The sequence below is a fragment of the Acanthaster planci genome, linkage group LG09, assembly GCF_054643075.1.
Source record: "Acanthaster planci isolate LZ-2023a linkage group LG09, COTS_SCS, whole genome shotgun sequence".
NCBI classification, from domain to species: domain Eukaryota; kingdom Metazoa; phylum Echinodermata; class Asteroidea; order Valvatida; family Acanthasteridae; genus Acanthaster; species Acanthaster planci.
Window position 1 is genome coordinate 14,210,445 of NC_141785.1, and position 20,772 is coordinate 14,231,216.

Genomic DNA, 20,772 nt, shown 5'->3' on the forward strand with positions numbered 1-20,772 from the left:
ATGCCCCTACATTAAAGTCAAGCATGTGATTTGTGAAATTCCCTATATATCACTGCAGAGGAGCAGCCTACTTAGAATATTTATGAGTATTGTGCACATGGACACAAATGGGAGCAGCCTTGTAATCCTGAACCTGTGGGGAAAATTGTTTGGAGTTGAAGCTTTGTTGATGTTGCCTCAGCCTGTACATTTTGCCATCTGACACTGATTCAAGGGCGGATCCGGGGGGGGGGAACAATTGGGGCCATGGCTCCCCCCAAAAATGACGAGGACTTTTTTGTAATCAGTCAGCATGAAGATATTAAGTGTCTTATACATGGAGGTTGTTTTGTATGGAGAGAGCCATTTTGTTCAGAAAATTGTTTCTGAGCAGCTGCTTAGCTGGTGTGATCAGTTAATGCAAAGTGCACCAGGGGCACTGCTTGTTTTGGCACCCCAAGAAATTTGGGTCTGGATCCGGTCTTGCACTGATTGTGAGAATGCTGCTTCATTCGTCTCGTCCTACCGGCCTAAGCAAACGTGTTAGTGGTTAGTTGGCTCTTGCAGTGATCAGGAGTATTTTTGTATTTCCTCATTGGCTGTGAACACTGAGCATACACAGCTGACAATACCATGTTAGCAAAAAACTACAGGCTTTTGAAAAAGATAATCCATTATCCAACCTTCTCAGTCACTTTTGTTGAAGGTGGCATCATGCAAGCAGCGGTCACAAATGCATGCTCAGAAATTGCATCTGTACTAATTCTTAGTGGTCACAAAAATTACCGTTGCACCCCTCTTGTGCATCCCAGCAGACGGCAGTGTAGTCAGAACCCACAAGCCTTGCCACAAGACGGTGTCTTACCACGACTCCCGCATGGCCTCTGCTGCCACACTCCTGGATGTCATCAATGACCTGGAGAGGGCACACCTTGCCTTTCAGAGACGAGCTCAGGAAGTTAAGCAAGACAAAGACGAAAGAGCCTGAAAAAATAATAAACAAATGCCTTGAATCTAGCATTGTTGAGAAAAGATCTCAGTATTTTTGTGTAAATAAAGGAGTATTTTGTAAAAAACAAAAACAAAAAAACCCACTCACAATTTGTGCAATTGAAGAAAGCATATAAATTGCAATGCTGTATATTGGTGTCTGTCTCATCTCTGTGTAAAATTCTGCAAAATCTAGAGCCAGTAAACCATACAGTTTGAAAGACTGGGCATTTTGTAAATTCGGACTGCAACTCTCTACTGCTGTCTGTGCAGTTACAAATCTTGTCGATATCAAATGAAAGTTTAACTTCAATATCTCCTGAGAATTTTTGTACTGATTTTTTTGCCTTGAACTTGGTCTTGTTCTCTTTGAAGTGCATGAATCCTGTACCTTAGGCAGATTATCATCCTTCATGTTTAATACATACTTTGAAAGAGTATTCAATCGCTTTTCTTTATCAGAAGTGTTTCAAAAATCTTTAAAAAAGCAAGATGTTTTGATAAATTTCCCTCTCCTCTCCCGTACCATTCCACTTTTGGGCCTGATGTGCCAGATATTGTTTATATGCCACTGTATTTTTGCCATGCCAGATCTGGGCAGATTGAGGAAATGTTGAAAAGTACCTCTGACGTTTTTATCAGTGACAGAGCAACTGATGTGTTGATGAAATTGTTATACGAGGCCAACTCTTGAGAGCGGGTGTCATTGAAATGGAAACATCACAGATGATGTGGACTTCTCATTTTTGCAGGGCTTTAAAACATTTACCATCTCTCCAAAAATATTATCTATCAAGATGACCATTATCTGCAATATGCTTAGCAAATCCATTTATTGTAAGCTTTGGATAGGAAAAATATTTGTGAAAATTTCTTTCCATATATCCAGTATCTTCTGCTGAACAGCTGTTTCACACTTCCATAATCTTTTAACCAACGGTATAGATTGTTAGACCAATTCCCCATCACAGATGTAAAATGGTGGTAACGTTGCTGGCTTGAGAACTGTGTGTCATTGTATAATGGTTCTGTGCTAAAATAATATTTAATGACATTGTGCCATTTGTTGAACACGTATTCACAATGTATGATTAAAATCATTCCAGAGCAGAATTTTGATTTAAACAAATGTCAGATATTTAAGAGAAGAAATGTCAAATGAAAAGTTATATATTTTCCAAATTGTGGGCTGCACCTGTGACGGCTACTATTCTGTCATTAATCCATCAGTATTTTCATCCCACACAGCCTTAATTCTTTGAAAGTTATATAAATATATATCTATAGATTGTATGAAGAAGAGATTGATTTATTGAAGAGATTGACTTATTCATTCACATTTAAAAGTATTTGATGTATAAAGCAGAAAGAGTGCAACCCAAATGCGTTACATTTATAATCTGAAAAAAAGAAGAAGCAAGCACGTGTGTTGTGCATGATAGCTTTTAAGAACTGCACAATAGTACAGTTGTTCAAAGTGAGCAAGCTGAAACATTATTAAAAACTGGAAAAGACCATCGGTGTGATGGGCAGGTCTTACCGTGTTCTTTGACATTTTATTTTGGTATGCCAGTGTTGCATTGACATTTATCATTTCCTGTTGAAATGTTTATATTCCTATACCTTGATATTCATTAAGAAAATAATGCCATTTCACTTGTGTTTATGAAAATGCCATTTATTAACAGTTGACAGTTCACAAAGGTTGAAACAGGTCATGTGTATACAAACAAATCTGAACTTAAGCACTTAACAGAATGCACAGAACTCTCAAAGAAACTAAAAACCTTTTGTAATGACTGCTGTTTTTAAATGGGAGAAAAGTGTTGTAGTCTTCCAAGATAACTGGGAATATTCTTTTCTGACAACTACATGCACACTCTGCAATTACCTCATAAAACATGAACTTGGCTTAAATATGTACTTTTTAAGCAATGCTAAACTTGTGACACATGGCGCATGAATGTATTTGCCCGTAGTTTTGTTAGTGATCTAATTTTACATTACAAATTCGCTTTAGTAAATTGACGATCTACTCTTTGATGGATATGAAAAAAGCAAGAATAACATCGAGGATGTTACTATTTCTTTTGAAAACGATCTTTCCAGTGCATCACCCTTACGTTTAGCTTGTTGCACTACTAATCTACATTAACCCTTAAAACAAAAAAGTACGTAAAAAGTACAAAAAGTACGAAAAAAAAAGGAAACACAAAATATTTGTAAGTCTAGTTGCTACAGTACTTGAGTTTCAAAACAAAGTAAATTGTTATGCACCAAGAAATGACATGCAGAAATGTCCTTTGCTTTCACGCTCGTCAAGTAACAACTATCCTCACACTTACTGGGAAGTCTATCATCAGTTCTCTAATGAAAGCTTGAGTAAAAATCTTGTAGATTATTGGTCTTCAACATGTCTTTGAAATACCCATGAAAAACTGATGGCAAACAGATCACTGACTTATGTAACCAGGGCCTGAAATGAACGACGGCCACGACGGCCAGTGCCGTTGTTGCCCTTTGCACTGGCCAAGGTGCCCCACAAAAAATCTCCGTCCTCTCGACCAGTTTTGCCTCTCCCCACTTATTAACTTTGACCGTTGTGCCTTTTTTCCATAAACATCCCTACGCCTATTGAAAACACGAAAATCCTTGGTTTCAGATGCTTGCAAACCTATTGAATGTGTATTTCGATGTCATGCCAACCGATCAACTCTCTTAAAATCTCGCACTTGTACATAAAAGCAAGGGTCCTGAATGTGCCGATACTTCAAGCTGTGACACCCCCGCTGCAAAAATAAATGCCTCTATTCGTGCACTCACATTCCAGCAGGAGTATGTGCAAAACATTTCACGTGCAGAGCTGCCCAACTTGCTCTTTCTCAGTACTAGTATGTGTGGTACACCATTCACATTGATTCATATTGAGGTCCGTGCACGAGGCATGCGTGTATGTTCTGATTGTCAAAACTTTTTGATGAATGAATATTGGCATTTAGCCTCCATGCTCCTTTTACAGATTTTATCTGGCCATGGTGCCCTCCCAACTGGCCGCGATGCCCCCTATAATTTTGCTTAATTCAAGGCCACAGCAGCCTTGCCCTATAAATTACAAAAATTCAAGGCCTAATGTAACCTGAAAATAATGTAGCAGTTTCAGGTAGTCTGTCCTGATATCAATTACACTATAAACAATGATTACACCATTAATTTTGTTGATGCTTCTGACAAAGAACCAACAAGGCAAAAAATGGTGTTCACAAAAAAAAATGACCCACTCCTTTTTAAACAACTGTGACCCACCATCCCAAAACCAGGCTGAAGTCGGTATTTGTGATGATGGACAAATCCTATCCTTCAGTTTTTTTACACTTTAAAGCGATCCGTGTTAAATTGAAATTCTGTCTGCAGTAAGCTTCTCAGCTTCTTAGGTAGTGATAGCTGTAAAACTCCCATGAAAATCTGAACAGTGGAAGTTCCACTATTTTAGGGTTGTGAAGTTACCTACTTCAGCCTGGTTTGGGCATCGTGGGTCACAATTACAAAACAAAACTTGAATGAGCAGTGCCAGGACATTTGACTTTTAAGCAGAACAGACAGTTTTGACTAAGTACTGGTTCTGTACGGTGAAACAATAGCAAGAAAAGAAGGTAACAATGTACAACGCCCTCAAATCTCTCTTGGGAAAGAAGACACTGTACACTGACATTACGTCTGATCTGCAGATTTACAAAGATAGGCTTCTAATGGTTGCTTACTAAATAAAAAAAAAAATCCATGTTTCATAATTACTCAACAATCGTCTAATTTTCAAGTAACGACACCATGGTCCGGGAATTGCCATGGATCAAGCCAAACCTCTACGTGTAAGTCAATCACCAATCAGAGCCCATAGAACTTGAGGCTGCGATCCATGCTGACGGAAGATACAAAGGTTGTGTGCTGGCCAAATCGAACACCAGTTGTCATGTCTGTGTGATCTGTGGTTCAGGAGGGGAAGGGAAAAGGGATGAATAAAGGGAAAGTTCAACAGTTCTTAATGCAGCTCAGGAAGGGTTGTTATTTGACTCTGTCCAGGGATGAGTGAAAGAGCTCATTTACTTAACTACAGTATCCCTAAGGAGTGTCATAATTGGTATGCATGCTTATCTCCACAAGTACAAAGCAGAGTCGGCGTTTGCCAAGGGAGTGTGAAAGTGGGGTCTCCAAGCTGCTGTTGACATACATTTGTGTAGACGGGTTTCACACAAGCAGCTTTGCAAATACAGTACAGGTCAGAATTTTAGCCGACATGCTAACACAATCAGTGAACCTGAAACGCTGTTCAATACACGCTTTGAGGTTGTTACTATGCATTGCTGGTCCAATGCATGATAAGCCTGACCCTAGACCTCATTATCTCGGCAGGGCTTGTGACCGCAGACCGTAAAGGTGACCGACAACGTGTAGTGAACCACTGCACATGCAGAGCTGTCGCTCCAGCTTCATGTATGCATGTACACTGTACGTACATGTACTGTACATGTACACTGTATGGCAGTGCAGAATAAGTAAAATCACATACATGTACATGTAGTGCCTGGCTGGCAAGATGATCGTCTTGAAGTATCAAAATGTGTATCACAGCTGTTTTCTTTTAGTTTTGGATTGCGAAAGTTGTTCAGTCGGATTACATCTGGAAAATGTCAAATTTCAGTGAAACTGGCCACTAGTCCACCAGGTGTGTTTAAGCTACTACTACAAAACTTTTTCCCAAATGTAAGCTTTGAATTTTAAACTCACGGGATTGACTGGAATGATGACAATGCTTTTCTTTCTGGTTCTAACGCTAGATTGGTTTTAAGCAATTCCCGGCTGTGCGAGAAACTTTATCACAAATAAACAGTAACTACGAAAGAAGTCCATTCCTCAGCCAGAACTATTGTAACAATCTGATTTACAATGAAGCATTTCATATTTTATGGAATTTAGTTCATGTATCAGAATTCCAGTAAATTAAAAAAAAAAACACCCACTGAACCTTACGTAAATTTTTTTTATTATTTGCTGCCACATGTGCCACGACTATGCTGCAACCGAGCAATCACGTAACTACAACCACCCCAGCCACCAATCATAAATCGAAAGAAGTGTATTGCATATTCATTTTGGTACTGCGCCAACAAATGCAAAGCTACAGCCCTTTCACATCACACTACATGCATATTTATGAAGTTCACCTGGGAGCTACTTTGTCCGTTGTGTGCAGCCGGTGTATGCACGTCACTAGCGCTAGTGCAGACCCGACTTCCTTTCATTTCGGTACGATCTTTGCCGTTTAGTTTGGTCCTAATACTGTCACAATCAGAGTGATTTTTAAGGTAGTTTTTCCAGCTCAATGGTCGAAAACTGATGGGAAAAATCCCCGCCTCACATTGAATTTATATTCACGCGATTTTGAACACACTGAGCTCGAGTACGGCAACAACTCTCTATGTGTATGCTAGGATCGCCGCTGTGGGGGCTGTCTTGACTAAAATTTGGCTAGGGGACCGGCGAGGTCAAACCCCTTTTATATTTTGTGGATTACTTTCAAAATAGTTTTCTCTAATTTAGGAAATGTTTTGTCATAAAAACTGCTAGTTATACATGTAATTGTCTTGGTTGAAAAATTGATTTCACACTCGAGCATTTTCTGTGCCTGATTCAGAAGTTTAGGGAGCAATTCAGACATGGACCAAAAGTGTTGCCTGCATGGCACTTTCATCGATCCTAAATGGACAAACAAAACAATTTATCCTTGAAAATGTTTTTGTGATGCCTACTACATACAAGGTAAACTACTGACAACATTTCCATGGAATTTGAAGATAACTTGAGCTGCAGTCAAACTGAATACTTTTCGTTGTGGGAAACTAGGAAAATGACTGCTCCGGTCAACAAAGGTCTGGCTGTTCTGGGTTTGCATGTAGCGTGTGCATGTTTATACTCAGCAGATAGGATTGCAGTGTCGGCATTCTCTGTTATGCAGGGGTCAGTGTGTTTCATGTTTGCGGTTAACTCCTTTCATGTCTGTTTGACCCTATACACACTGACACGCTAAGCATGTTTGCGGGTCGGCTAAAATTCTGACCTGTACTGTAGTGTCCTAAACCAGCAATGGCATCCAACTATCAGCCTGGCATCTCTCTTTACCAACAGGGAGGAAGAACAAGCCCCAGAACTCAGGGTATCTCGACATCCAAACTATTCTTGTCTTTTGGAATAATCTTTTTAGGAAAGTGAGTATATCCTGCTGAAGTTTTGTTCCTACCATGGTTCCAATATTCTTGAATATGTCTCTGTTTAGTACAGGTATCATCACTATAGTAACATGAACTTTGACAAAGTTCCTTCCACCCATCAAAATCAAATCCACTACAAACCATAAAAAGTGGTAAAAGAAATTCTTTTCTTTTGGTGGCATGTAACCAAATACTCACCTGAGAAAACCTTGAGTTCCTGCCACTGTTTGCAGAGGTAAACTCTCAGATCAGTGCCAGCTACAGCCAAGTAGGTTCCACTTTGGTCAAAGCACAGTGACTTCACCTTGAAAAAAAGAGCAGCCAAATCAGCGTTAAATCAAGAGAAAATGAATGCTGATGATACAACTTACTGTAGCTCAACATGAAAAAGGAATAATTTTTTTAAACTACATGCCTTGGATTACTACAGTCAACTCTCATTATTACGAAATCCGCAGGACCAAGTAGAAATGTTCGTTGCATCTCAAATTCGTCGTAAGTGGAACGCAGGGCAATGCATTGAATGAATAGGTCCAATTGTGTACAATGCCATTTACAATGTACTGTACATGTACATCTGTACATGCATACACGTGAACATGGTTGATGCTCATGATGTCAAAAAGATTAATCAATGTGTGTAGAATAAAAACCTCACTGTCATATGACAACATGTTTAATAGTCATGTGAGATAAAAAGCAAATACTGTACATGTGAAAGCATTGATCCAGGGATTTTAAAAAGACATACGATTGCCATGGATGACGACGAAGCTAACAGTAACTAAACGACATGCACATGTAGGTCTGTGTGTACCTGCCAGAATGTGAAGGCTCATCAAATGGAGCCCCCATTCTTGTAAGTAGTCTTTCCAACACAAATTGTGTCATGGAGCGACATTTTTGTTTGATTTTCCATCTTTGACTTTTGACACTAATTGCATTGATCACGATTGATCTATAGTCCGAGTCCACTCGCCCACTGCGGTGTGGCCGCCCGCGCTTGAGATGGTTGCTAAAGAAGCATGATGTCATGAAGGATTATTGTGATTAGATAGCTGTATCTTGCAAAATGTATGTCATGTAAATGCACAGACACATTGGTGAGTGCACTAGATCTTTTTGCAGCAACAGGGTTCGAAATTCACGACGGTCACGACGAGGTTGAACAGATTGTGTTTTGACAAATTTGCCTTTGGGCCCTTATCAGTTTTTGACAATGGCCTCCATGCCCGTTTTAGTGGCCTTGGTGCCCCTGGAAATTTTGACTTCTCCAAGGCCAAAATGGCCTAGGCCCCTACAAAACGAATTTCGAACCCTGCAGCAATATGAATAATTCAGTGCTGGGTGATTAGTTTGGATCTTGAGATGCGAGAATAGTCAAACAAACTTATTTGGTATTTCAGTATTTTTATCAGAATTAGGATGGGAATTTTTGTTTGATGTTAGTGTAATCGGTGTAAAAAATCATTGATTTTTGAATTGTGCACTTCATTTGTCATGAAGACAGGAAACTGGTAAGCGTGCGTAACGCATCTAGAGGGGCAGGTGATAAGCCTCGTGCTGCGGCTGGAAATTTTGTGGAAACAAGCTCGCTTTAAGTACAAGCAGTACAACTTCAAATTAAATTCATGAATACAGAAAACACAAATATAGACATGAATTCGATTTTTGTGAATGAATCTGCAGCAAATTTATGACGGCAGTGTTTTTCGACTTGCGATTGCAGAGCTGCATTCGTATACGATGTAGTGAACGCATGACCCTTCTTTGGCAGAAATTGTACACTGACTAGTTGCCGCATTTCCATCATGCCTTCTTTGGCAATGGCTTGGCACGGTGGGAACCAGTGTGGTGCACTGCGCACGTGTTTTCACCACTGCGATTCACAAACGCTCGTTATAAATGGGTTGTCAACAATGGTTTTTCAGGCAACGGAGTCATGAAAACCTTTTGTTGCAACAGGAATTTCGTACAATGTGATTTCGTCGTAACAGATTATTTCCCATAGAAATGAACACGTTTTCGCCAGGAACAAAGATGTGTGTTTGTTATACCAGAATTTTGTTGTCGCCAATTTCGTAATAATGAGAGTCGACTGTATATACTAAAGAAAGGGAGACAGTCATATATTCAACTTGCCATTTGTGTTACTCATTCTGGCAAGCAAAGGCTATAAATGTGACAGTTTGGTATACCAGCAGCAGATACTCAAAATAAAGCACAAATAAATAAACCGGTAATGACAATATGCATGTGTGAGAATTGCCCCATATCAGAGCAGCTGTGTGCCAACATACACGCACTGAACATGGTTGAAAATTAAACAGCCCTATAATAAATTCTGTTAATATCTAGTGTTCCACAAATCTTCAGTGGTTGAGAAGTCTTCAGAGGAAGGGGGGGGGAGAAGAAATCTGTACATATCATTTACCTCGTATCTATCATCTAGGGTAATATTCTTGAAATTTTTCAGTTTGCGTAAATCCCACAGCTTGACCACGGCATCGTCGGCGGCAGTCGCCAGGTAGTAGCCGTTCTCGGAGAAGGCCAAGGCAGTGATGGGTCCCGAGTGGCCGGGGAAGTTGGCCACGTTGGTGCCCTCTTTCAAATCCCAGATTTTAATGATGCTGCTGCCGGTTCCTGTGCCAAAGATCAGACCATCAGGGTGGAACTGGGCACATGTCAGAGCTGCATGAAAAAAGAAGGGGGGCATTTGTAAATAAATGACAAAAGCCTAAATCCCTAGGACCTCATTTCAGAAATATCTGATAATGTAATTTGATCCCTTGATTTTGTAAGACTATGGAATGGCTACAACACTTCCATAGTCTTTCCTCTCTTCCTTAACCACTTGACGGGAATTTCTTCCCGAAAGCCGACTCGAAGAATTCCAGCCTCGCTTGGCCATGAAGGCCACCTGCCAAACCGCATATTCTCGGTTTGTGGCCCTGCGTGCTCTGCACGCTTTGAATTACACGGTGAAAAGGCAATGAAACAATGCCCTCCTTTGTTAAACTGAGAAAAGTGCTTTCAATTTATGTTTAAAAGGGTTGAGGAAAAATAAACTTCTTTTCTGTTCACTATGTTCTGAACTTTGAAGGGTTTTTCAAAATTCTCACCATGCCCGATGGAGTCATCAGTGACCTTGGTCAGCACGCGACCGCTTGCGATGTCAGAGAATGCCCAGTGCTGATCTTCAGAGCAACTCAGAAGGTAGTCACCCGTGGCGTGCAGGCTCAGACCTGTGACCGGAGCATTGTGGGCACGGATGACTTGCTGGCAGGAGGCATTACCAACAAACCAGATGCGGATCGTCGTGTCCGGAGAGGAGCTGAACACGATTTCCTGTAATGGGTGGATTAGTTTCAAAACACACTCACATGCAACTGTAGTCTGTCATCATCATTTTCTACTAGTTTCTACTTTACTGGTCTTGAAGATCAGTTGACTATTTTTTTTATGCTTAGAACACTTTTCTCTATGCCATTTTTTAAAAAACTACTCACAAATGGTTTTTTATGCATAAATTCAATTACAATTTTGAACAGTGCAATGAAATAGGAATTGTCTCAAGTACAAAGCATTTTCATTTGATGAATGACTTCTTGGTAAATAAAATGAAGATACGCAGAACAGCTCTTTCTTGCAATAATCATATTTACACTTATCTATTTTGTATTTCTTCAGGAAAAAACTGACAGGGAAAAGGAAACAGCTCTGGGCTGTATCTTTTCCTAAAAACTGACCCTAAACTGCTCACATGGACCCCTTCCACTTGTATTAGCCTGGCACTGCTGTCCACTACTTACCTCTGTTGGGTGATAAATGACATTGGTGACTTTCTTGTTGTGACCTTTCATGACGGCTGTCACCTGTTCTGTGTCCTTGTTGAAAACAACAACCGACTTGTCCGCACCACCTGAAAGAAGAAAACTTCTTAACGGTAAATCACTGCCTTAAACCCTCACAATGCTGGCGATGAAGTCAGTACAGTTACCCTCAATTTACTTGATTATTGAAAGGTCAATATTAACTACAAGCTAGCAATTTCCACTTTAATTTTGGTAGCATATCGCACATTTAAAGCAGTGCATATCTACCGTGCATTAATAATGCTGACTACGCAATTTCAATTAACCACTTCGTGCCGGGGCAATTTTCAACGTTGAGGATGCTGGGCCGGCATGACTATCATTTTTTCCGTTTTCAAAATCCAAACAGTCATTTATAGCCCCACAGAGTAATCTTCAGGCTTTACTCTAAGTTGACAGGTGACCTTCATTGATGCCCGAATATTTCAGCCAGGCCTGCAGCCTTGTAAACAGAGCCCAGATTGTGCGGTGTTATACAACTGTCTTTTGTTCACGAACCTGGCTCAGTGCACTGCTGACCTCTTTTCAACAGGGGCCAGATTAGCATGCAGCGGTGCTGTGTGGCTCATCCCTGTGGTGGTGGAGAGCTTTTGTCCCCGGTGGTAATCCGCTTGCTCTAAATACCCCAAACCCTGGTATACGGTTTCAAAATAACGCTGGATTATCACCACTTTTGAGAGTGAAAAATGCCGGTAATGCCCAGCAGCCTGGTCTTTTGTTCGGAGTACGGTCTTTTGTTACAGGGCCCTGTTTCCTTTGTCCGAGTTCAGAGACCCCGGCCACACATATAAACCATACGGCTCCGATTTCGGAGTCCCCGGCTGGTAGTGGTTAAATAAGTTTGTGTTCTTCCAGTTTTGGCGATGTTTTCATTTGAGACTTCCACTTTGTTGAGCACCTTTTTAACTCACCTGTCAACACCTTTGATGTATCTGAGGCCTGGAGGTCCATGGACAAGATACCTGGTACACTGGCACTATGCAAACCCTGAAGTAAACATAATTGAAAATCAAAATAATTGACACTGGCATCTACCTTCTCTTCCCTGCAACAATGTTCCTCATGTTACAAAACAAAGATGGGAGGCTTTCAAAGTTCACATTCTACAACCAGGTGAAATTCTGAATCTTTGTTTTTTGAGATGTTAAGTGGTGACTAACGTACCAGTCACACAAGACCAGTCCAGTAAATATTGTTTGTATTATTTTGAGCATGTGTTTATGAGCTAAATATGACAAAAACAGTAGAAAGGTAGAAAGGTAACAGTATCTTTGCTGCCGCCAAGTGTCTAAAAGTCTCCTATTTATTCACACGATTGAGATTTAAGAGTAAAGCACAACCGTCAGGGCAAAAAGCTGATACTGCAAAGAAATTACTACTGCGGGCAACATGTAAACTTGCTTCAGAAACACAACCTACTTATGAATACACTGTGGTCTTGGTGCCAATTTCACTTTGTAGAAAGTGACTTCTAAGTTTCCATACTTACTGGGTGAGAGGATTGGGTCCTGAAGGACCTGATGTCATCAGGGGGCATGAGCTCATCCGGAACTTTCTTGCCTCTGCGCTTACGCTCTGCAGTCAGCAGGTTGGCCTTCTCTTGAAGCTGTGGAAGAAAAGAGTGGGAAATGGGGATACAAGTCAACAGACTTCAACTACTGAAACTGGTCACTGCACACTGGTGAACCTTTGCGTTCACACCTGAATACAAATGATTATACCTGAGTTACAGGTATAACGTTTGCAGTGGTAACACAGTAACTCAACATGAAACACCGAATGTAAATAAAACAGACATATCAGAACCAATAATTAAAAAAAAACACCTGGGTCAGTTTTTCTATTCCCATTGGTCGAAAAGCATCACATGACCGTGTATTAACATTTGATAATGCCTGCTGAGAAGTGATAATGCCCGCTGTGTAAATTACACACTGGCACACGGATACGAGAAAGTTTAATCGGGTCTGACTGGTCAGGAATCTGTTTATTGAAGGGAATTCTATTGGATAACTTTCAAAAGGAAGATACCATAAAATGGACGAGGATATTTGAAAAAAATAAAAGTTTTAGAACAAAATCAGTGGAAATCCATCTTACGTTGACCTCTTTTGACTCTTAGAATAAAAGTGTACTTATTAATTAACCACTTCGTACCGGGGCATTTTTCAACGTCGATGATGGTGGGCCGGCATGACAATCATTTTTTCCGTTTTCAAAATCCTTCAACAATTCATCATTCCATTTAACGGTCATTTATAGCCGCACAGAGTAATCTTTAGGCACTACTCTAAGTTGACAGGTGACGTTCACTGAAGCCCGAATATTTCAGCCAGGCCTGCAGCCTTGTAAACAGAGCCCAGATTGTGCGGTGTTATACAACTGTCTTTTGTTCATAAACCTGGCTCAGTACACTGCTGACCTCTTTTCAATAGGGGCCAGATTAGCGTGCAGCGGTGCTGTGTGGCTCATCCCTGCGGTGGTGGAGCGCTTTTGTCCCCGGTGGTAATCCGCTTGCTCTCAATGCCCCAAACCCTGGTATACGGTTTCAAAACAATGCTGGATTATCACCACTTTTGAGAGTGAAAAATGCCGGTAATGCCCAGCAGCCTGGTCTTTTGTTCGGAGTATGGTCTTTTGTTACAGGGCCCTGTTTCCTTTGTCCGGAGACCCCGGCCACACATATAAACCACATGGCTCCGATTTCGGCCGATATAACGACCGATAACAGAAGAGTCAAGGATGGTGCTCATCTCCGAACTAAACAATTCACCTTCTGTATGATGTCTTCTGTCATGGCTGCCGGTCCTGGCTCAGCAGCTTCCATGGGTTCGTGTCTAACCACACCCTGGGCAGCACCTGCTGGAAGGGCAGCGATTTGGGCGGGGACCATGCCTGGTGCGGCCTGGGGCTTCAGGGTAGCCAGAGCTGAAAAGTAGTTAAGACCAACTTTGTCGATTATTGTGCATCAATAATCTTACATGCAAAATAACAACAGCAACCGAAACAAGCATAAAAATAAACATTAAAAACATATATTGAAAATTCCTCCCCTAAAAGATTCTGCTGATGCTTATCTTAAAGCAAAAGTATATTTTAATTCTCTCCATTCTTGAAACACAACGACTCAAGTTGGGTAACACCAACCGTGGACCTTCACTCATGAGGAATATTTGCTAAATATAATTCTTGAATGTTCAAAAATCCATCACAGTCCAGCAACTTTCCTAATGTCTGTAAAATTCTCCACACTCACTGGTAGATTTTGGAGGATCAGGGAAGATTAGAGTTAATGAGATGAAGCAAAGCATGCATTGTAAGGTGTAAGATGTTTTCAACTGAGGGTGAACATTTTGTAAACTTTGCCCGCTCATACAAAATGGCGATCAATATTTGTAAACAAATGAAAGATCCCTTACGGCCGGGATCCAGGGCCTGCTTAAAGGGCCCTGAAAGTTCTGGCTATTTTAGATGCTCTCTGGTGGTCTGATGAATTTGATATTTTTTCATGAGATTTTTGCCTTTTTGAACAAAAAATAACTTCTAGAAAAATTTAAATTGTAAAAACTGTCTGCAATTGTTGTTTTATATAGTGTGATTAAACTGCCATTGTTAAGGTAGAAGAACCTAAACAAGCTTTATGCTGATTATTTGACAATAACACAGATTACGTGTACACGTAGGTCAACCCTTGGCTTCGAGAAGAAATCTGTTATTTTTCGTTTTATTCTGGATGATATAGTGAGCATGCAGCGCAAGCCCCGAAACGATTATACTTCAACCTCGTCCCCATGAACATCTCGTGCGAGAGTGGGCACAATATGGCGGCTAATGATCACTATGGAACAAGGTTAATTACACATATGATCGATCGCTAGTGAACAAGTATGGCTACCTGTGTTCATTTTGTTACAAGTTGATAGATATGGTGTTGTAGATCATTATTTTTAAGTAAGGGAACCCGCCTGCCGGCGTTGATACGTGAAAACGTCCGAACCATAGTCCCAGCGTACATGTACTTTACTGCAGCATATTTTCTATTTTGGATTGGTTGATTGGGGAGGGGGGGAAAGCATGGAGAAAAGACTGAATTTTAACTCAGATTTTATGTTCTCATTTTTCGGGATGTAGATTACACAAGTGTCGAATTAAGTAGTGCAGGCCGTGCTTGAAAAAATGGGCGGTGATTTCACAAAACTGGCCGTGCAAAACAAGGCCGCACAGCTTGCTAGCTGAAACACTGACGTCGCAGGGAAATGAGAGAAACTGACCTTCACGAGCAGCCGTGACCTCTTTGGTGAGTCTGGCAATGACACGGCAGGCCGCGTCATGCTGGTACAGGGCGTGGGACAGCTCCTGCCGGGCTGTCTGCAGCTGCTGGCGCAAGGTGAAGCTGTGCAGCATGCACGCATCCCACTCATCCTGCAGCAACTTCAAGATGGCTGGGATGCTGGTGGCAGTGGGTGGGCGCGGCTTGACCAAGGGGCTCACTGAGTAGGAAAAACAAAGGCATTTACTTAAGTATGTTTCCTGAACTGCATCATATAAATGAGCTTTAAAATGGAAGACTGGAGTCCTGGACTCAGACTTGAGTGCACACTCGAACCCATTTTTTAAAATTCAACTTGTGTCAAGGCTCAGATTAACGACTCTGAGGACCTTTTCAGATGAGAGGGGGGCTTTACTACACGTATTTAAGTTAATTTTGTTAATATGTACACTTATGTACTTGTACATCAATATTTCAAGTAATACGTATTGTATTTTGTGCCTTTATTGTATTTTTCTCTTGTTCTAACCCTAAGCAATTATATTCTTTATAACGTGGCTTCATGGGTACAAATGTGGGCATTACTAAGTGTGATGTTTATCCGTAAAGAAAAAAGGTTTTTTAAAAGTCGTAATGATCAAAGCCCAATTTCGTGGCACTGTAAAAATCTTTTCAGAAAAGTTCTTCATTCTGTAAAAGGAAGGGCTACATAGTTTTATAAGATAACAAGGAATTCTGGCTCTTCTCTCAACGTATCCCATTACTAACATAATCATTGCTTGTCTCGGCGAGCACTTTTAGTAGAATGGTGGTTCAAAATACAGAAATCCATGAACAGAAGAAACAAAGGTTTACTCGTAAGTCTTTAGAATAGTCTAGCCACCTGTCTTTGGACTCTGCATGATGAATCAATGAATAACTTCATACATTCAAACCTCACTCACAAGAGGTCCTTCAGACTTTGCAGATTACCTTGTTATGACAGGAACCTTGTGTTATTCAGAATGAAAACGATGAAGAATAATGACGTCAGACTGTATACGGCAACGAATTTAAGAGACAGCACTTTGATAAATTATACAATTGACCTGCCAACAGACTACTTCAAGGGAAATCAGTAACATGGGGTATCCAATCAAGTCTCACCTTTAATGTCTACAAGCTGGTCCTCGGACAGAACCTCCCCATTGATTGGATCAACTCCATTCTCAGCAATAAACTTCTCAATGAGTCGACGCTCAAAGACATGGTTGGACACCGTTGACAACACAGGGTGCTCAGGGACTTCGTGGCAAACTGTTATCGATAGATTGAGAGCATATACGTGTACTTAGATTGAGATGGATCTTCAAAATTTGATCAGTGTTTTTTACAGAATAATTATTATCGCAGCATTTAGTGAGAGCTATTCTTGCATAATTGCCTAATAAACATGTTAGGTTTACAGTGGAACACCGCTATATCAAACATGACGGGGTCCACGCTAAATGTTTGGTACAGCGGTCGTTCGGTGTAGCGAAATTAACTGCCAAACGTTTCGTTGCCATGTTGAATGGTGCCCTCTCTTGTCTAACTGAAGTGACCCTCTTGTGTTACTATGATTCGCTGTTTTCATGATGTTTTGCCGTTTGCATTCATGTTTGAGGTTTCTAGAAATGCATCTGTTAATTATTTTTGTTTTTTATTAAATCTTGAGTTACAAAATTGATATTTAGTTTATCCTAAAAGTCGTGAAGCTACTACTCAGGATCGATCTCTGATGCATGCTGTGGCGAATCTCGGTTGATTCGCAACAAGATAATATTTGGTAGGTTTTGTGCACAAAATATTGGGAGCCAAGGACGATGATCGGTATAGCCGAATGTTTGGTATAGCGGTGTTCGGTACAGCGACGTTCCACTGTACCATCCTGCACAGGTACAAGGGCAAACGGCCATGCCTTGGTAGATGCCCCTGGTTGATAACGTGTATGCATGCTTGTTTGGCACAATCAATCAATCAGCACAATCACTAAATCATTTTACACTATAGTATCAGTCAATCCTGTATAAAATCAACTTCATTTTTCTTTTTCAAAACTATCTTTCACAACCAAAGGAAGAAAATTAGACAAAAAAGGTGATTGGCTAATGGCAGCATTACACACAAACATGGGATGGAAAATCATGCAATAAGGTTGATATATTGTGCAAAGACTGTGCAATCTCACAGATTGCGCTCTACAACATGCTCATCAAAATTTACATTATACGTACATTCCTATCCATGAACAAGCAATCAATTAATAATCATTTAACTCCTTGCATCAGGCCTAATCGCAAGAACATTTCATGTTCTCTTTGGTTCTTAATTTGTTGCATTTAAAGGTTTTTTAAACGGGGAAGAACAGACATGACAGAATAAGGTCCGAAATAACAACAGCAAATAAGGTTAGTCCCATCTCATTGTATTAATGACATATATTACCGAAGGGCGATTAGTGAATTTTGCCAATCGATTCATCACACAAGAACTAATCACGATTAATTGCTTAATCACAAGTAGTGGCAAAAATTCCGAGACGTGGTGTCAACACGTGAATATGGTGCTTTCATCAGTTTCATTGCAAAAATTCTGCACAAGTACATGTATAGTGCACACTATGCAGCAGCAAGTGCCAGGGCAAGTTTGTTTTTCTGTTTCTCTGCTTTTATGTTATTTCATTAATTCTGAAATCTGGACAGCCAGTGGCAGTATTCTCCATAGCTGCTATAAACTTATCACGATTACATACAGGTTATGCTGGAATGGTTGCGGCTTGAGCTCCAGTTCCAGAACTAGGACCTACTGTCAGGAAAAATTCGGAACTAGGCCTACGAGACTAGGTCAGTGCTGGTGCACGATCCATCCATCCTTGGAAATATGATCAAAAAGTTACCGCCACCACCCTTTTTATAATACCTCAGAAATTAGGCTTATCTATCTACTACGTGAAATTCCTTCCCATTATTAAGGCACAGTATAGTCCAAGTAACTTGGACCCTACAAATGGCCTTTTTTAACATTGGACATGGTGGGGCAATAGTAGGGTTAAAGTACCTTCCATATACTTTTCTTCCATTAATTCATTTCACTCACAATGGCTTGCACACCAAGTCAAAATCCTTCGAAATCACCTCTAAAACTGTCCTTAAAATGTCTAATGTGCCTGTCTATGGATTAACCCTCCTTTTGCTGTAACCGTCAAAAAGTCAAAAATTCTTTCCACTTGATTTCCCCCAGTACACAGACAGATATGGGAAATTTGACTGGTTTTGACTGATAAGAAAACTGTGTCAAAAATGTGTCTTTGCACAGGAGGGTTAAGTGAGAATCGAAGATTCAAATATCAATAATAACATGATTTAGGCCTACTCACATGAGAAAAAAAGAGAAATTTCCCCTTCAAATCAGAAATGCTCTTGTCAACGAGCTCGAAGATGTCATTTTTCCCTCAAATAGTGATTTTTTATTGATGTAATGTTGACGTCACCCCGCGCCAGCCTAGCTGACCATTCACATAAAGCATGTTGTGTTGGCACACGTGCACCAATGACTGCTCCCTTAGCAGTGCAAAGTTTGGTGGCTGTGACCATAATTATCAAAACTGCAGGCCTATTTGTTATAGGCCTCCTGAAGACATTGTGCATACAAGTATGCTGCTCAGCCTCAGGAAAACTACATGTAGTTCAGTACAGTAGTTGAGACTAGTTGCTCCTTTTTACGCACGGACAGTCGAGTTGTCTCCACGGTTGAGTTGTCCGAAGTCGAGTTGGCACACAATCGAGTTGTCCGGACCCCCAAACCATTAGACATGCTAGAATACATTTCCCATTTCACGTGTCGGAAATGTAAGCTTTGACACGCACACGAACAATGAGAACACAACTGCATCAACATGACCAAGCCCACATGTCCGCTGAGTTATGCATTTCGAAACAAAGTATGAACATTGAGCAACTATAAATGGGTATGGGCGGAAATTAAACTGTTTATCTATTACGAGGCTGTACATTTAGATTTTCGAAATGATTATTATGGAAACAAACGTCAATATTTTACAACTGGGAAAGACACTTACTTGAGCAAACGAGCGCCATCTTCAATTATCTTGCTTCGATGAAGTTTTAGAGTTTTTACTTGTAGTTCATACCTTTTCTGAAAATAAAATTGTATGCTACAATTTAAAAAAAAACATTGTTATTATCCATAAAAAGACATTTTAAATGCTTTTCACGTTTTCTAAAACCAGACATTTAAATGTGTTAATTAATTCTACTTGATAAATCGCATAATTCAATGAAATATCACCTACATGCTCATAAAAATAGTACAGTGGAAACGGCGTGCTTACGGTAGTCAATAAAAGCCATTGGCTTTCAAGAAGGTTGCGTCCCTAAAAAGCAGCTAAGCAGCACGTCAACTCGAAGTTGTCGCTGATTAGCGGTAACCTTAAAAGGAAGCATCTACTCTGTACATGTATTTGTTATGCACTTTGAGTTGAATGCTGACAGGGAACGGATACAATAAAAATTTATTCCTACGCATACTTAAAATCGAAAATTAAACACCACCGACAAGGGAGGAGGGAATAGTATGACTTGTCTGGTCAGCATATCCAACTCTCTGCTGGCCATAGAAATCTGAAAAAACGGGAGGAGGGAGAGCTGACATCATATGACACTATACATGTACATGTATGGGGGCCATTTTGGTGGTTCCGGGAAGTCCGAAAAATTCTTCACAATCCGCCTTGATGTTTTCCTCACCAAAAGTGGGTGGGGGATGATTCGCAGCCATCGACTCCCCAGGCTCCCCCCCCCAAAAAAAGTCGGGAATATATATCCCCATCCCTCGGAATTTACGCTCATAGGTGGATCCGTAATACCTGGAATTTTCCAATGTTAAGGCCCATGGGTGAGGCCACTTTTTTGGGCTTATTACACGCTTTTGGAAGGAACAGAAATGACCACTAGGACCAAATAATTGCTTTCCTCACATCACGTTTCAAAAGGTAGGGCGGGGTATGGTCCCCGTTGAGCCCCCAGGATCCAACCATACCTACACCCATGGAAAATAGTGCTATCTTTTGAATGTTAGGGGCAGATCCATGATTTATTCTCTGGGGGAGGCTCGGGGTGGGGGTGGGGGGCCGTACAGATATCGCCGTTGGTGACGCCAAAGTCCTTAACTGTCACGCAAAATTATATGGTTAACGTTTATGGGGTTATCCAACGTTTAGACGTAGCCCCCTTAAAGGGGGGGTGACCCCTTCCCCTGGATTTTCGCCTACGATTTGAATCTGAGACATGTCAAGAACGGAAAACATCACTTGTAAGCTAAGTCTACCAAGACCCCCCCCCGCCATCCACTCGTA

At 40.8% G+C, this 20,772-nt stretch overlaps 2 protein-coding genes across 4 annotated transcripts in view; one reads left to right on the forward strand and one right to left on the reverse strand.

The window, feature by feature from the left end:
* LOC110986357 (rasGAP-activating-like protein 1) overlaps positions 1-4,952 on the forward strand; it is a 70,300-nt gene extending 65,348 nt beyond the window's left edge. For 2 of the 3 annotated variants that reach the window (XM_022248168.2, XM_087140960.1), the window contains one exon: positions 792-4,952. In XM_022248168.2, coding sequence (XP_022103860.2) covers positions 792-967 — 176 coding nt within the window. In that variant the 3' untranslated portion in view covers positions 968-4,952. The remainder of the gene's footprint in view (positions 1-791) is intronic. The other variant, XM_022248170.2, reaches the window with a different exon arrangement.
* LOC110986359 (pre-mRNA-processing factor 19-like) lies at positions 2,493-19,553 on the reverse strand. The gene is made up of 11 exons (XM_087140962.1): positions 19,477-19,553; positions 16,524-16,673; positions 15,379-15,597; positions 13,881-14,035; positions 12,597-12,713; positions 12,019-12,094; positions 11,045-11,154; positions 10,355-10,580; positions 9,667-9,923; positions 7,431-7,536; positions 2,493-4,949 (listed from the first exon to the last, which is right to left on the reverse strand). Exons 1-11 carry the CDS (start codon positions 19,493-19,495, stop codon positions 4,852-4,854), a joined length of 1,533 nt encoding a protein of 510 aa, XP_086997088.1. The 5' UTR covers positions 19,496-19,553; the 3' UTR covers positions 2,493-4,851.
* Positions 19,554-20,772: the final 1,219 nt, after the last annotated feature.

What these genes read in the sequence shown, in the direction of transcription:
- LOC110986359 (XM_087140962.1), bottom strand. An exon ending in TCATTTATCACCCAACAGAG is followed by an intron (nt 10,581 to 11,044) that starts GTAAGTAGTGGA and finishes CACCCATTACAG; the next exon opens with GAAATCGTGTTCAGCTCCTC. An exon ending in TGATGACTCCATCGGGCATG is followed by an intron (nt 9,924 to 10,354) that starts GTGAGAATTTTG and finishes TTTTTCATGCAG; the next exon opens with CTCTGACATGTGCCCAGTTC.